The 14,792-nt window shown below is 36.9% G+C and overlaps 4 protein-coding genes across 6 annotated transcripts; 2 read left to right on the top strand and 2 right to left on the bottom strand.

The window, feature by feature from the left end:
• Window positions 1-162: 162 nt before the first annotated feature.
• LOC103844524 (putative DUF21 domain-containing protein At1g03270) lies at window positions 163-5,566 on the bottom strand. 2 transcript variants are annotated; one of them, XM_033282420.1, is made up of 14 exons: window positions 3,083-5,566; window positions 2,848-2,924; window positions 2,634-2,717; window positions 2,439-2,552; window positions 2,123-2,206; window positions 1,915-1,986; window positions 1,680-1,747; window positions 1,482-1,569; window positions 1,322-1,395; window positions 1,147-1,250; window positions 887-1,032; window positions 727-773; window positions 565-625; window positions 163-433 (listed from the first exon to the last, which is right to left on the bottom strand). In XM_033282420.1, exons 1-14 carry the CDS (start codon window positions 3,489-3,491, stop codon window positions 314-316), a joined length of 1,548 nt encoding a protein of 515 aa, XP_033138311.1. In that variant the 5' UTR covers window positions 3,492-5,566; the 3' UTR covers window positions 163-313. The 2 variants fall into 2 exon arrangements, with proteins under 2 accessions (XP_033138311.1, XP_009119566.3); XM_009121318.3 differs by having other exon boundaries at window positions 887-1,250.
• A 237-nt stretch (window positions 5,567-5,803) lies between these two features.
• On the top strand, window positions 5,804-7,748 carry LOC103844525 (R3H domain-containing protein 4). Of its 2 annotated transcripts, none has more exons than XM_009121319.2 (7): window positions 5,804-6,089; window positions 6,258-6,328; window positions 6,475-6,583; window positions 6,670-6,752; window positions 6,922-7,080; window positions 7,147-7,248; window positions 7,328-7,748. In XM_009121319.2, the coding sequence occupies exons 1-7, from the start codon at window positions 6,017-6,019 to the stop codon at window positions 7,472-7,474; spliced, it is 744 nt and encodes a 247-aa protein (XP_009119567.1). In that variant the 5' UTR covers window positions 5,804-6,016; the 3' UTR covers window positions 7,475-7,748. The 2 variants fall into 2 exon arrangements, with proteins under 2 accessions (XP_009119567.1, XP_033138348.1); XM_033282457.1 differs by having other exon boundaries at window positions 5,834-6,089; window positions 6,240-6,328.
• A 39-nt stretch (window positions 7,749-7,787) lies between these two features.
• On the top strand, window positions 7,788-9,290 carry LOC103844526 (uncharacterized isomerase BH0283). Its single transcript, XM_009121320.3, has 5 exons — window positions 7,788-8,073; window positions 8,255-8,530; window positions 8,610-8,771; window positions 8,861-8,944; window positions 9,040-9,290. The coding sequence occupies exons 1-5, from the start codon at window positions 7,834-7,836 to the stop codon at window positions 9,145-9,147; spliced, it is 870 nt and encodes a 289-aa protein (XP_009119568.1). The 5' UTR covers window positions 7,788-7,833; the 3' UTR covers window positions 9,148-9,290.
• A 2,347-nt stretch (window positions 9,291-11,637) lies between these two features.
• On the bottom strand, window positions 11,638-13,945 carry LOC103844527 (protein FANTASTIC FOUR 2). The gene has a single exon (XM_009121321.2). The coding sequence runs from the start codon at window positions 12,885-12,887 to the stop codon at window positions 12,174-12,176; it is 714 nt and encodes a 237-aa protein (XP_009119569.1). The 5' UTR covers window positions 12,888-13,945; the 3' UTR covers window positions 11,638-12,173.
• Between the last annotated feature and the right edge of the window lie 847 nt (window positions 13,946-14,792).

Below are 14,792 nucleotides of genomic sequence, written 5' to 3'. Positions count from 1 at the left end.
AATTAAAGAAAACGATATATTTATTATGGTAGTTTAATGTGTTTTATTATTACGGTAGTTTAGTGTGTTTTATTAATATACCTGAGAATACTAAAAAAAGTTCTTTTTTTGTAGAAGGAATAAGAGTATTAACCATTGATACTTCGGTATTGTCAAACCCGGTTTAGAAAACTCTTTTCTTCATTATTTCAACTTCGCAACATACATACAACAACAGGATACGTACGTGTTTAAGAGACGTGATACACGATTAATGAGACCGACACTGAACCTTGTAATAATTACCACAAGAAAGAAGTATAAAACAAAATTTTTATCTATGACATTCTTCTGATAAAAGAGGCTCCGTGATTTTTGTTGTGTAGTTTCTCGTACTTCTTCCTTCTTTCCCCACAAGCTTCTTCACCGTTACTCCTCCCTTGCTTTGATATTCCTGTCCCGCCACACACACAAAAGAGTTATAAATATGATCTCCAACAGACACAAAGTAACCCCATCAAGTCTTTTTTTAACTTCTTTGATTCAGTAGATAATATCAAGGACTTTGATATGTTTCTTGCTTACCACTGGTGAAGCACGTGCTATGGATGATACAGCTGCTGCTGCTGCCGCCGCCACTCGCACTCTGTAGTGATGCCAAAATATGATTCAGTTTTGCCATTTTAGTGAATCTTTAGTAAACTATAGAGTCACTAACTCAGAAGTAAGCAAATATCATTAAGATACCTTTTATGTACATCAATGTAAACGTCGGTTTCATCCACTATTTCTGCCTGCATTTCCATATAGGCAACATGAGTATAGAGTTGAGACTTTTGAAGTCATGCACATGACTAAAACGCGCAGGCAATGATCAAATCAGTAAAATAATTGTAGAAGATCATACTTGTAGAAGTTCTTCAAACACATCTTCTAACGTGATGATGCCAATAACTTCTTCATCCTCGTTATCTTCCAACAGACGCGGCAAGTCCCTCGTCACACTACCGTTTAGTTGAAAATTTATTCCTCTTTTTTCCACATGCTTTGGTGCTTTATCAATATCGACAACAACATCATGCTTAAGCAAAGGAGTTATCAAATGAGGACACGTGTATAAGTTAATATTTTCTTTTGGTGTTTCCTCATGACTCAGGAAATGCATACTCTTCTTTTTATCTTTGTCTTTGACTTTGAGAACCGCAGCCATGTGACTGCTTCCCTTTTGAAACTCGTTGAGGATATCGTACAGTGGCATGTCTGACGGAACCCTGCAAAGGCATAACGTTTTCATGAGGAAACACATTACGGCTAGGTAAAGCTTTAAGGATGCAAGAGATACCTTGGGATCTTCCTGATGGAAACAGAACTTATGGGTGTCTCTGCTTCCGCTCGTACCGTTAGAAGACTCTTCACCTAGGTAATAGCAGAGCATATACATAAATAAGTAAATCTAATAGAATTCAATGAAATGAAGCAGTGCAAGAGTTTTAGAGGAGCACCAATAAAAGCCCAATGATGTTTTTTGGATTCCCTAAGTAGACCGGGATTCGACTATGGCCTTTGGAAAGTATTTTTCCAATTGTTTCCCTGCATATTTACAAAGGTGAAAAATAGTTTAACTCTCTAACTTGTATTACAGCACTAATTTTTTCAACTAATCAGCCAACTGGAGTTTTACAAATCCACTCTTAACTCACCAGTCTAACTTTGTTGTTACATCCAAGGAAAAAGTTGATTCAATTGGCGTCATAGCCTCCTCAGCCGTCTGAACTTCCAAGAAATGAAAAGCATATGAATGAGATCAATGAAAAAAACTATATATAAATATGTTCCAGACTAAACCTGGATTAATGGCTTATAGGCAAACCATTTTCATTTACAACATAACTTATTCGGACTAGTATACATGCATGGGCTAATACAAGTCCTTACCTTCTCGCTCAAATCAAGGGCTCCGCTTATAATCATTGTTTCCTCGTGTGTCAGTTCACCTCCCTTACCAGCCTATGTTGGAGAGAAACAGCATGTCAAATGGAAGCTGGAAATAAAATTACTTTCTATAATCAAGTCTTCACAAATCAGACATGGTTCACAGAATATTGTGTGTGTTTTTCTTATTATATCATAAACCTGAAACTACCTCTTGGCTGTGAATTGAGACGAGAGCTTTCAGCTGAGCTCGCCTAAACAGTGTGTTATTATGCCCAATTACGGCATCAAGAACCTGAGCCATATTAAAAAAAAACGTTGATAATAATTAAGTAAACAACCACAGCTACATTATACTCTGGCATCTATAAATGCATCAACTTGTCTAGGTAATATAATCAATGCAATTAGCTTCTTAATAACAATGCTAAAGTAAATGCAAGGTTCAACAAATTTCCTGTCTTTTTGTGGTTTATTGACATTTAGTGATCTGAAAAAGACAGATTGGTTTACAACAATAACATCACCTTTCCAATAGGGTAAGCAATGGGATAGCAGATTATCATCAAAATGCGAACCAACCACAAAAAATTAGCGCCAACAGCAAGTCCATATCTCGAGCATATAGCTTGTGGAATGATCTGGTAGGAAACATTATTATAGTTGGAAAATGATGAGTAAAAGACAAACACACACCAAGAGTAGATAATAAAGAAAGTTACCTCTCCAAAAGCAAGAACAAAAGTAACTGAGAGTAAAACAGCCACAAAGGGGTGAAATATCTTATCCAAACATATAGGAAGTGCCTGAAAAAAGGAATAAAACAAAATCATCAAGTACCAACTTCATTGATTACCATATCAAGTATTCCACTGATTCTGAGGTGCACAAAGTTGGTAACTTATATAGGGTAAAACTAAAATCAATTTTTTTTACCTCCATGGCTGCTGCATTGCATAGAAGCAGAGTCACAAGAAGTTGATGCTGCTTCTTAACCACTGGTAAGATAGCAGCTACAATTTCCAATAAATAAAACAAATTCATGTAACTCCAAAGGTAATAGTAAGTAAATAGTAACAATAGAGAGTGTACATTTTTTTGCCATTACTAATCAAGCAAGTAATTTAACCTAAGCAGTGAATATTTTTAACCGCGATCAAATAAAACTTACCGGCCTGCTTTTTCTCCGCGGAGGAGCCACTCTGCTGGAGAATCTCAAGCTCGACGAGACCAAGGGACATTAGTCCGAGCGTGAGTCCAGACATTATCCCGGCGAAGAGAACGAGGAGACACGCCACACTGACGACGACGAACCACCAAGGCGAACCGAATACAATGTCTTCCGCCTCAAAGACAAAGCTGTTCAAAGAATAAGCTGTTTTTACCAACGCCATCATGCTCAGAACAACCATTTTCGACGCCTTCTTGTTCTTCTCAAGCTTCGATTTGGTCGCTGGCAGAGAGACAACGAGAGAGAGGGGGTCTTGTGTGTATTGTTTGTTGTGATGTGTGAAGTTGTTTTCATTTAGAAAGAGGAAGACGATCGATGAATGGCGCTTGATACGTGGATTCATGGACATACTGACATGTCAGCATTCAACATGCGTTAATTTTTATTTTACTTTTCCAGTTGTAAACTCTCTTCACATGCGTTTCTTTCTTTCTCTTTAATTGATTTTGTTGACTACTAGTACCTTATAATTTTTTTAGCAACGTGATAAATATGAATTACTGAGCTATCATATGATATAAAGTCTGTATTTATCATCCCGTACACCGGTTTTAATGCCCCAAGATGGATACATTTAACTCTTGAGATCTTCCATAATATCATCTGATCATTGTGAAATTTTTAAAAAATTAAAGTATTCAATTTTTTAAAAAGAAAATGCTGATGGGAAGAAGAATAGAAAAAAACAAAAAATGTTAAAATAAGAAGCTGAAACAAGTGTTGTCGGATAATAGTATTAATATAAGTTTCAAAATCCTAAACTAATTGTCATTACGAGATAACCCAAAAGGATCAAATCTTGGGAAGCTATAGCATTTTGCACTGCCCGATGCTAATCGTATCTTGTAACATAATCGCTATTTAATTTCCATTATTTTCTAAAATTTTCCTAACAAAAAGAAAATATCTTATTTCACTGAAATTCAAATACCCAATAAATATGTTATCCGCTTTTTTTGGGCTATCGGAAGCTAAGAATCGCGGTCGTCACGGTGATATGTAACCTTAGCACGGGACAGTCCTTGACCTTACCAAGATTGAAGTCGAGGACGAGGTATGAAGTGGAAACCTATCTTGGATATGACCCCATTGCGAAAGAATACAAGGTATTGTCAATGGCCTTTTCGCGTGTAAATAATGTTTACATCTCTGTGGACCACCAGGTTCTGACATTAGGAACTAAAAGATTGTCATGGAGGAAGGTCCAATGTTGCATACCTCATTTGCCTTCTTCTTCCATTGCTATGTACATCTGTGGTCATTTGCCTTCTTCTTCCATGCCTATATGCATCAGTGGTGTTTTGTACTACAAAGCCGGCGCACCATGCATATCTAATGTGGAGTATATCGTGGAGTCTATGGTCGTTTGTTTTGATTTGAGGACTGAGAAGTTCAGTTCTGTCAAGTTCTTGGGAACTTCATGTAAAGAACCAACTCTAGTAAACCACAATGGCAAACTAGGTTTGCTTATATCAGGAGATTCTAGATATGTTAATCTAGAAAGAAGAAGTAGAAGTTTTGAGCTGTGGGTTCTACGAGACGCTGAGTGGTCCAAGCATGTATACGTATTACCACCTTCGTGGAAGAATATAGTTACGGAGACCATGCATGCGCATTATTGGAATGATTGGTAATGAAATCGTATTATCCCTGTGCAACCAAAACGAGCATTTATATGTCATCTACTACAATGTCGAGAGTAAGATGATCACAAGGGTTGGAGTCCAAGGAATGGACGTGTATCAGGGTTGTTATCTCAAGACCTATCTCAACTACGTTGAGGATGTTAAGTTTTTTTAAGCATTTCAAGTGAGAGAAGTGTAGTTAATTTCCACGATGGATAATAATATTTACTACTTTGCTTAACTTGCAGATCTATTATTATGTTATTTTATTTTTCTGTGTCGTTTTGGTCTGGATGGAGAAGAGTATTGAGTTACATTCTTCGAGATGATCGAGAGAGGTACAAAATAAAGAAGTTGAAGTAAAGTGAAGAAGAACTCAGGACCAAACCAAAACTCTTGTCTCCTCTACCTCTCATGCTCTTCATATCCTGCAATTTACAGACACAAGCACGATATGACTCTCAGATCAAGAAACTCATTCAGACTTAGCTCTCATATTTAAAACTACCTGAATCTGGTGGTGATTCGAGTGTTGGTATGTGTAAACGAGAGGAAGCTGCAGGAGAAGGCAAGCCGAGAGTGCCCGGAGGATTGCTGTTACGTAGCCAACCTTCTTGGACTTGAGAAGCAAACTGAACGAAATTCTTCAATGGAAGGACGTTCTAAAGGGTCTTTGAGGAGAAACCTTACACATATCTCCATCATTGTCTTCAGTGATTGGTCTGAACAGGTTCTATGGACCGTTGGATCCATCATGCTCCTACGCGCTCCATCATCCCCTGAGATGCTCGCTTGTAACTACAAAACATAATGGGAAAATAATACAGTTTATAAAGTAGATGATCATGATTTCATTTCTAGCTATTTATATATTCATTGGTGTAACCTGCTCAGTGAAGAAGGCAATGAGCCATTTGGACAATTTTTAATTTTTGTTAAAAAAAAACCGGCGAGTGAAAGCACTAAACCAATCTCATTTGCTTAAACCGGAAACCCGAAATTAACCCTGACTCGAGTCGTAACCAGACCGGTTGAATCGGGTCGGGTATTAATCAACAGAATCGGGCATATTCGTCTTGCGTGTGCCATTTCTATCGAGGAATATCCCCAAAATCGCAGACCTTCCTTCATTCGATCTCCTCTGTTCATTCTCGTGCGTGGTCCTGGCCTTGTTCCTTTCGAAAGCAGATCAAGTCTCGCGTTGTGCAATTAGCTCAGCTCCTCATATCTCTATTTGGGTGAATCAATCATGGCGGCTACCAATGTCTTGCTTCGAGATGAGAGCCTTCTTATGTCTCCGTCCCCTCTTGATCCCCGCAGAGGTTAATTCGAATTGAAAGTTTTGACCTTTCTCCCCTGTTTGGGGTGTGTCATTCCCTTAATTAGAAGAAATTTATTGTTCTGGGGATTCGATTCATAAGGGTTTTCTGATTGTGAGAATTGTGTTTTATTGTGGAAATGAATTTGATTAGGGTTTTGGTTACGTGCAGGAGATGCTTCTGCTTCTCGTGGCCTCTCTCTTGAGAAGAAAATTGAAGCCCTTGAGAGCCTCACTGGACAAGTGAGTTCCTTTTAATTTGTAACATTTATTAGTATAACAATTTTTCTTTATTGGTATTTTTACAACTAAAATGGGATTAAAGATGAGTTTTTTTGAAGTTGATGTTCTTGTAGTTAATGAGTTTTATTGACTTAATGCAACCACAGGTTAGTAACAGGCGATCTAGGAGATGGTTAAATGATCGTATTCTGATGGAGCTTGTTCCTCGTTTAGATGCTCAAGAAATCAGAGGCTTGTTTGCTCCACCTCCATGGGGTAATCTCTCTCTTTCATTTCACAGATTACTCATCTCTGATTAAAATGTGCATTCATCGTTTGACTACATATGTTCTATCCAACAGGTGATGATGTTCCTCCCTCTGCCTTTTCTTTGACTAATGTTGGGGAATGGGACAGATTCAGAAACATTGACATGGACAAGGAGGTCAGTTACCTCTGTCTTCTTTTTTTTCTGGGACTATGTGTTAGTATAGTAATGATCTGAACATATCTTGTTTTGCTAGAATCGATGGTTTGATTTGTTTGACTTGATTGGTCTTAACTCTTTAAGTATTAACCATCATTGAGAGAGAAAAAAATTGTGCTCTTGTCAGGCCAATATCATGGACTCCTTGAACCAGTCATCCGTAAGGCAGAAAGGTCATGTGGATGCTGATAAAACCGCTGTTTTAACCGCTTGGCGGAGAATAGAGTGTAGAACTAGAGAGGCTCTTCGACGCAGCTTCTTACCTGACCTCATCGAGGGATATGAGGTACTATAGGTTCTTCAGTTTAAGCTGTACATCATTATTTAAACCCTTTTTCTTCTAATTTCACAGAATTGTATTAGTCATTTCATTGAGGAAGGCGGTGAAGGAGATGTTCTTGAGCTCAAGGTTCAAGACCCATTCCATAGATTGCTTCTGCACGGTGTTTGTGAGGTAACCACATCTCTCCTCAGCTTAGATGTTGATGTTAAGAGTAAACAACCTAAAAATAAACTCTTTTTCCTCGGAGCAGTACCACAACTTGGTGTCTACAACTGAAACAGAACAAATAGGAAAGAAAGCAATGAAGACGACAAAGATCAAATGGAAGAACAATGACGAGAAACTGAGCATCAGCCTGGCGCATTTCCTCAGGATGTCAAAGGAAGGAGCTTGGTAACACATACACACACTCCTTCTCCCTGTAGCTGTAATCTTATATGAATAAGAAAAAGCTGCATTGGCCTCCTCTCTAAAATGCAGCAGAAGGATCACTTTGCTTCTCCCTCTTATGTGGTCTTGTGACCTTTGTATTGTATTCTCATTACGTACGCTTAAAGTGATAGATTAAGTAGACAAAACCAGTTCTACAAGATAAACAAAGATTCGAATTTTCTTTTCGAAGCAATATACAATGTATTAATTCACATTATTTTCATGGAACATTTATTTTATTTTTATATATTGAGTGACAACTTGTCTCTGTAATAAGAGAGAGAGAGAGGAGTGAAAGCATGAAGCTTTGGTCCTAACAAAAAAATGGTGGCGAGAAAGAGAGTCAAGTACGCCGTGGTTGATGCTTTCGCTGACTCCGCCTTCAAGGGAAATCCAGCCGCTGTTTGCTTTCTCGACGATGATGATCAGAGAGACGACGCTTGGCTTCAGTCTCTCGCCGCCGAGTTCAACTTATCCGAGACTTGTTTCCTTACTCCAATCACCGTCTCCGATGATCAAGTTCTCCCTCGCTTTAGCCTCCGGTGGTTCACTCCAGTCGCTGAGGTCTGCTAATCGCTGCTAAAGATCATTTTTTTATATCTGATTGTTGAGTTGACTTTGTTGTTGACTGTAAAGACTATACCTTTAAGAATCTCCGATTCGAATTCATGAGAAAGTGATGCACTTTGATCTTTTGAATCTCTCAGTTATAGTTTTTGAATGAAAGATCTCTTTTTTTGTGCAGGTGGATCTGTGTGGTCATGCGACTTTAGCATCTGCTCACGTTATCTTCTCAAACAGTTTGGTTGATTCAGAGGTGGTTGAGTTCGCTACAAGATCAGGGATCCTAACAGCTAAGCGTGTTCCACTCACTGAAGAAGAATCAACCTTTTTGATCGAATTGGATTTCCCAGTTGTTCCAACTTGTGAAGTCAACTCCACTACTGATCTCTCTGTGTTCTCCAATGCCGTGAATGGAGCTACCATTGTTGATATTAAAGCCACTGAGAAAGACGTCCTCGTAAGAACTTCTCAGCAACTGTCTCCTTTAGTTATTGTTGCGCCGTCATTGGAACCAAATCTTGTTGTTCTATTGTCAGGTTGTGCTTTCGTCGTGGGAGTCTGTTACTGAGTTGCAGCCAAGAATAGATGAGATATCGAAATGCCCTTGTGAAGGGTTGATGGTGTCTGCTGCTGCTTCTGCAGGATCTCAATATGATTTCTGTAGTCGCTACTTCGCTCCTAACTTTGGAATTAATGAGGTAAAAAACTGTGAGATAATGAATTGTTGTTTCCATGGATAAAACATTTACCTATTTTGCTTGTTTTAAATTGGTATGTTGCTCTTCAGGATCCTGTTACTGGAAGTGCGCATTGTGCCTTAGCTCATTACTGGAGCAGCAAGATGAACAAGTGTGATTTCCTAGCCTACCAGGTTCTCTCTCTCTGTCTCTTTTCATACACACTTGAGACAAATGATGTATTGTATACTATTAGTTGCTGAAGAAAGATTTGGTTGGGTTTGTTTAGGCGTCAAGAAGAGGAGGAACGCTGAATGTTCACCTGGACAAAGAGAAGCAGAGGGTTCTGCTGAGAGGCAAAGCAATCACTGTTATGGAAGGATGTGTCTTAGTTTGATTTCTTTGCTATTATAAAACCAGCCTCTTCTTGTAAACTATGAAATGAAATAAAGGAAGCCTATCTCTTCTTGGAGATATGTTTGAATCCATAAATATTTGAATTTGCTTTTGATGATCAGATAACAAGATTATCTGTATTTATGAGACTGGCCTCACTACAACATTAAGCCAACAAGTCGTAGGTAGATACTCTTCGTAGAAAGGCCGGCCCAACCATTTTTCTTACATATGTTAGCTAAAAGTGTGGACCATTATCACGAACAGGCCGATGATTCAACCCAGTTTGGTTTTATCCTACAAAATGGGTCACTAACAAGTAACATCTCATCCATCTTGATCCAAAATAAATAAAAAACATCTCATCCATCTCATCATAGCTTGGATGTTGTCATGCATTGCTACACGAGTGTTATAAGCAGTTCATTCTAATCTGACATGTTTCCATCAGGGCATAACTCTTGAATCCTTGATTGTCACCACTAGAAAGCACTAGTTTCTTTCTTCTTGAATTTTCTGAAACCGAAAACGTACATTAGAGATGATGCTGTAGGTTTTAAGTATGTCAGTTTCAGATTTTTGGGTTCCATTGATCCCATTAAGGAAACAAAACTAAAACTGTTAAACATGGATCTTGTTGTGGGCAATGAATAATTTCATCACATATTAACACTTAAAAACATTTTTATAAGGCATATGTTTATCTAGAAACGGGTTTATTTGAATGTCCATTATTTTAGGTCTCTTCAGGATTACAAAATTCACATTTACCGCTAAGATTAGCTTCATTCCATTAACGAAAAATATATAAAAAAAATGTCTAAACATCTTTGTCGTGTGATGAAGGTATCCATCATGTATTAGCCCAAACATTATATGTGGTTACGATTTACAAATACAAAAGATTGGTGAGAATGTCATGGTTAATGAGATAAGGGGTACGAAAATAGAAAGTAATCAGAATAAATAGGAAACAATGTTTGATATAGAAAAAGAATGATTGGAAAATATCACAGAAATGGGTGCCGCATCAGATAGTGGTCAATAATGAGATCATGTGGCACACAGAACCATGGAAACACAGTCCTCTCTCGATATTCGTTTGCAGAGAGACAAAGTCCTCTTTAAATATATTTACATGCTTTCTGAGACCTTGGATTGGACATTGCATCCATAACTTGTCTACTTCTTACTGGCTGAAAATTATATAACTATGTCAAATATATATTAAAGGACGATATACTTTGTGACAATCCTTCATCCATGTCGGAGAATATATACACCTAAAACAGTCTTTTTTTTAATAACCAGAGTTGATCGTAATCAGATACTTGCCATTTTAAGGTGTTTAGAATTACCAAGAGAAAACTAAGTAGTATTTTTTTGGGGTACATGGTAGACAGGACTGATAAAAGAACTTAATCTATGGTCTTAAACTTAATATATATGGTTCTACCCACTCGAACAACAAACTATTGTACGTACGACATGCTCTTTATTGTAAACATTTTACATGTATTTGTAACCGTGATTGAACATAAATGTATAGACAAAATGTAAATTTCTATAAAAAAAATTGTTCTTAAACACATATTGAAACTTGGAAATGTTGAATCTTGACCAATAATATTCTCCTTCAATCCTAAACGTAGTAGATAAACACACACACATATAGTGATATACGTTTCAATTTTTAGTTCTGTTGGTGAAACAACATATCGATTTTGGATTGATGCACGTTAGAAGTATTATAGATTACTTGGACAACAACAACAAAAATACAGGATCCTTAACCAGTGAACTGGTTCTTTGATCAGTTAGCGTTTAAATGATTAATATTATTCTAATTCAAAACAATCCCGTTTAGGTTAAGATGAAAAGCTTTCTCGTTCTTATTAATGATCTAGCGAGGAGGTCATGATGCACTTCGACTTGGGGTAAGATATGATGACGCAAAAAGAAAAGTATAATGAACAAAAACAAAAGTAAAGGAGCGTCTTCGCAATTCGTACAAGGAAGATCAGAAACAGAATCAAAATGAGAGCAAAAGGGAAATTAAAGGAAATAAAAATGAGGAGAAAGAGAGAAATAGGAATTTTGCATGTGATGGTCATGTGGGGCGTGTTGGAACAATCTCTCGTATGTTCATGTAGACGTTGTACGTACCACTTATATGTTTTCTTCTGCGCACGTAAATCAAAGGAAAAAAAATCATGCCTTGCATTTATTTGAGCTATCATGTAAAATTTGTGTTACAAAATCTAAATATGAGTGAAGTTATACTACTGTAAGAAATTAGCTTAACAAAAGATAAACACTTACCGTATGAGAAATCACGATAAACGTTATTTTTCTTTAAAATTCTGTTTTATAGAAATAGGTTTGAAATCATAAAAAAATTAGCAGTGGAAATTAAGCAAGAACAAACATCATATGTTGTTGTTATATATATATTGGTCTTTGTTTTTAGTTTGGCTAGTATATATATTGGTGTTTTACAAATCTCTAGTTATATATGGGGGGCTTAATGAGATTATATATATTTTTTGGTTGAATTATATTTTTGTTATCTTTCTTGTTTTTACTGAGAACTTTTAATATGCTAGCTGGTTTTGGTTTTGGAAAGAAATGAACCGCTCACAAAATTTCAACAACACACAAAATATGTCGGTGACAATTGAAAATTGTTGGAGATCTGCGTAAGTGGAAAAGGTTGGGGGTGTTTAGGAAGCTTCATAAAGGACATTTTCGGAGTTTTTTCATGTACGAAATGAAGACAACTAGTACATTTCCAGTTTTGTTTTGTAAGTTGTAACTATGACTACTAAAACAATAATAATAATAAGAAGAATAATGACATAATTAATAATAACAACTCTCATTTAACATTACACTAACTACAATTAGAAAACACTCCACTCCCAGCACCCTCAAGAAATCATAGGAAAACACATAGGTTATATATATATTAGCTAAGATTAAGAAACTCATATTTAAAAATTATTTAGTTAAGAGACTAACGAAGTCTTAAGTGGCTACCCAAAACTGCTGCTGCTCCCAAGTAAGCATTGGTTTAGGCTCACGACCATTCTCCTTGCACCTGCTGCTTAATCTGCTTGACTTTTTATTTCCATGTTTACCCTCCAAGTTCTCATTATTTTCCTCCTCTGTTTCTTCCTCTTCCTCATGATTACGCCTAATTAAAGAACTTTCCGGGGATAAACAGAGACGGAGCCTTCCTTCCTCACGCTCCGCTACGAAGTTACGTGGCGGAGAAGAAACCCTAATTGCTTGAACAACGAGACGACCATCTTCTCCTAACGACCTCACCATGCGATTGTACCTCGATTCTTTAACGAACTTTATCGGTGGCGGGAAGCTTTTGCTGCGACTCATCGTTGCTTTCTTGGCACGAAAGTCAGCGTCCTTTTCTTCTTCTTGAGGTTTCGAATGAGCCCTAGATATAGCGGTTGCTTCAAGCGCAAGTAAGGTCAACTCGTCACCACTCTCGCTTCCTGTTTCGGCTCCGAGGCTCTCTGTGCACATCTCTAGGCTTTTCTCGTTCAGCTTAGATACAGAGCGGTTCTCGGTCGGGTGAACATAAGCTTTATCCTCTCTGGTTCGGACAATGGCAGTGATATCGGACATAGATTGCAGGAAACTCAACCCACCCATGTCGCCTTTCTGGGAGAAACTTTTGGTGATGATTTTTTCTTGAGTTTGACAAACAAGAATTGACATTTTTGTGTGTTCTTGAGAAAAAACAGAAGATCACAATGAGAGTTGTTTACTGATATTAGTTTTGTTGGTTGAGCTAAGAGGTAATCAATAAAAGAGAGATGATGAGTGTGAAAGGGAAGAGTGAGGGGTGAACAAGTATTTATAGTGGTGATATCCCACTTGCCATTGGATTCTTTTCGGACACAACACAGTTTAAAACCACTGCTCTCTCTCTTTCATTAGTTTTCTTCTGTAGTCTTTTGTGTTTTGTGTTACGGATATTATCGTGTATATCCATAAATTAAGTTGTAGTAATATTTTTGTATTCTGCAAACCAATAGGTTGGGGAATAATGAAACTACATGCTTCAATTGTGTTGTTTTAACAACTAGGTATAAGTTTATTAGAGAAAAACTAACAAAAAGGTGATACTTAAGCATATAATTTAGACATTTTTAAACATTTTCAGTAGCCCTTAAAACGCATATTCTTCCTATCCAGCGGTGGGAGTCCTAAGGAGAAATGGCTTTAATTTTTCGTGATATTTTATTTCTCAAATAACTTTGAGTTTGCTCTATTTAAAGTTAAATACATCATTAATTTATTTTGGAAGTAGTATTTTAAAAGTGTCTTATGTCTGGTAATATGTAAATTAAGATTTAAGAATAAGGCAGTTCAAGTATATTGTTGTGTTGTAGTTAACTGTTATGAATTCAAAGCAAAAAAAAATACTAAAATTAATTCGCAAAATTTAGTGAAAGTATCCCCTATTGGAGAGGCTCACCGAACCTATGGCCACTTGAGTGAGAGTGAGAACTTTTTTTTCTTTTCTTACTTTCTTCAACTTGTGGCTGTTGCTTGATACCGTTGAAACCAACTCTGTATAAGTATTGGTAGGTTCTTTTGCATTCTTGTACGTTAGTATTCTTATAGTAAATACATAATTTTAATAGGCTCTCCTCCATCCCTGAAAAAGCGCACACGGGAGGTTTAGCCAAATGGTTTACCACTCGCTAGCAGTTTAAGGCTTAGCTTTTGGTTAGTTTTGACTAAAAAAATTTATGTTCCAATGTAACACAAAATGTAAAACAGCTTTTTGTTTGAATTAATTTAACATTCTTTAAAAAAAAAAGATTATTTGCAACATAAAACCTGTATTTTTTTTTTAAACACCCCAATAAGATATGATTGAGCAAAGAAATAACAAAAAGGCAAGAAAGAGTCTGAAGTCTACTTCTTAGAACCTTAAGCTATACTTACAAATTGAAACTATAATGGAAAGTAATATACTAGTTAGCAATCAATAGTATATGTCCAAATCCTTGAGATTGTGTTTCTTCTTATGATTAATCCTACACCTCAAAATGTAATGAATAATTCTAAAACATGTATTACCCTGTAATAGAAAGCTTATGGGGATATGTTCCTGTCTTCACGCGTTTTCAGATCACGAATCAATGCTCTCGGGATTTAGAGATGATCCTCCTGTTGCCTAAACCCGTAGGTTCTCAAACAAGCAACAAATGTAGGGTCAGTTAAATAACATAGACAATAAGCATGTCTCATACTAATAGAGGTTATCAGTCTATTAAAAATTATTATTAGTTAATGGAACCGGTTCTTTAAAAAGCTACGGGTAGCAAAAGAAGTTTCCATTTCAAGTGAGGAAAACTTTTCAAACCTTCATGTGTTGTGAAAACAAAAGGTCTTTGGTATGTGAAATGTCGACAAAGCTGTGAGGTAGAAACGTGAGTACTAACTTAGTGGTTAGTAAAGTTATAGACCAGAATCTGTACCTTATTTTCTTTCTCTAGTGAGCCCTGGCCATCCCAATTTTGCATTCACCAATCGCTATGTTTCTCTGTTTTCTAAACCAATCAGATGAAGAGAAACTTTGAAACAAGAACCAAAAGAAGTGGGCTTCCT

The sequence above is a fragment of the Brassica rapa genome, chromosome A10 (genome assembly GCF_000309985.2).
Source record: "Brassica rapa cultivar Chiifu-401-42 chromosome A10, CAAS_Brap_v3.01, whole genome shotgun sequence".
NCBI classification, from domain to species: Eukaryota; Viridiplantae; Streptophyta; class Magnoliopsida; order Brassicales; family Brassicaceae; genus Brassica; species Brassica rapa.
The sequence above is the reverse complement of the archived record's forward strand: the minus strand, read 5'-3'. Positions and strand labels throughout refer to the sequence as shown.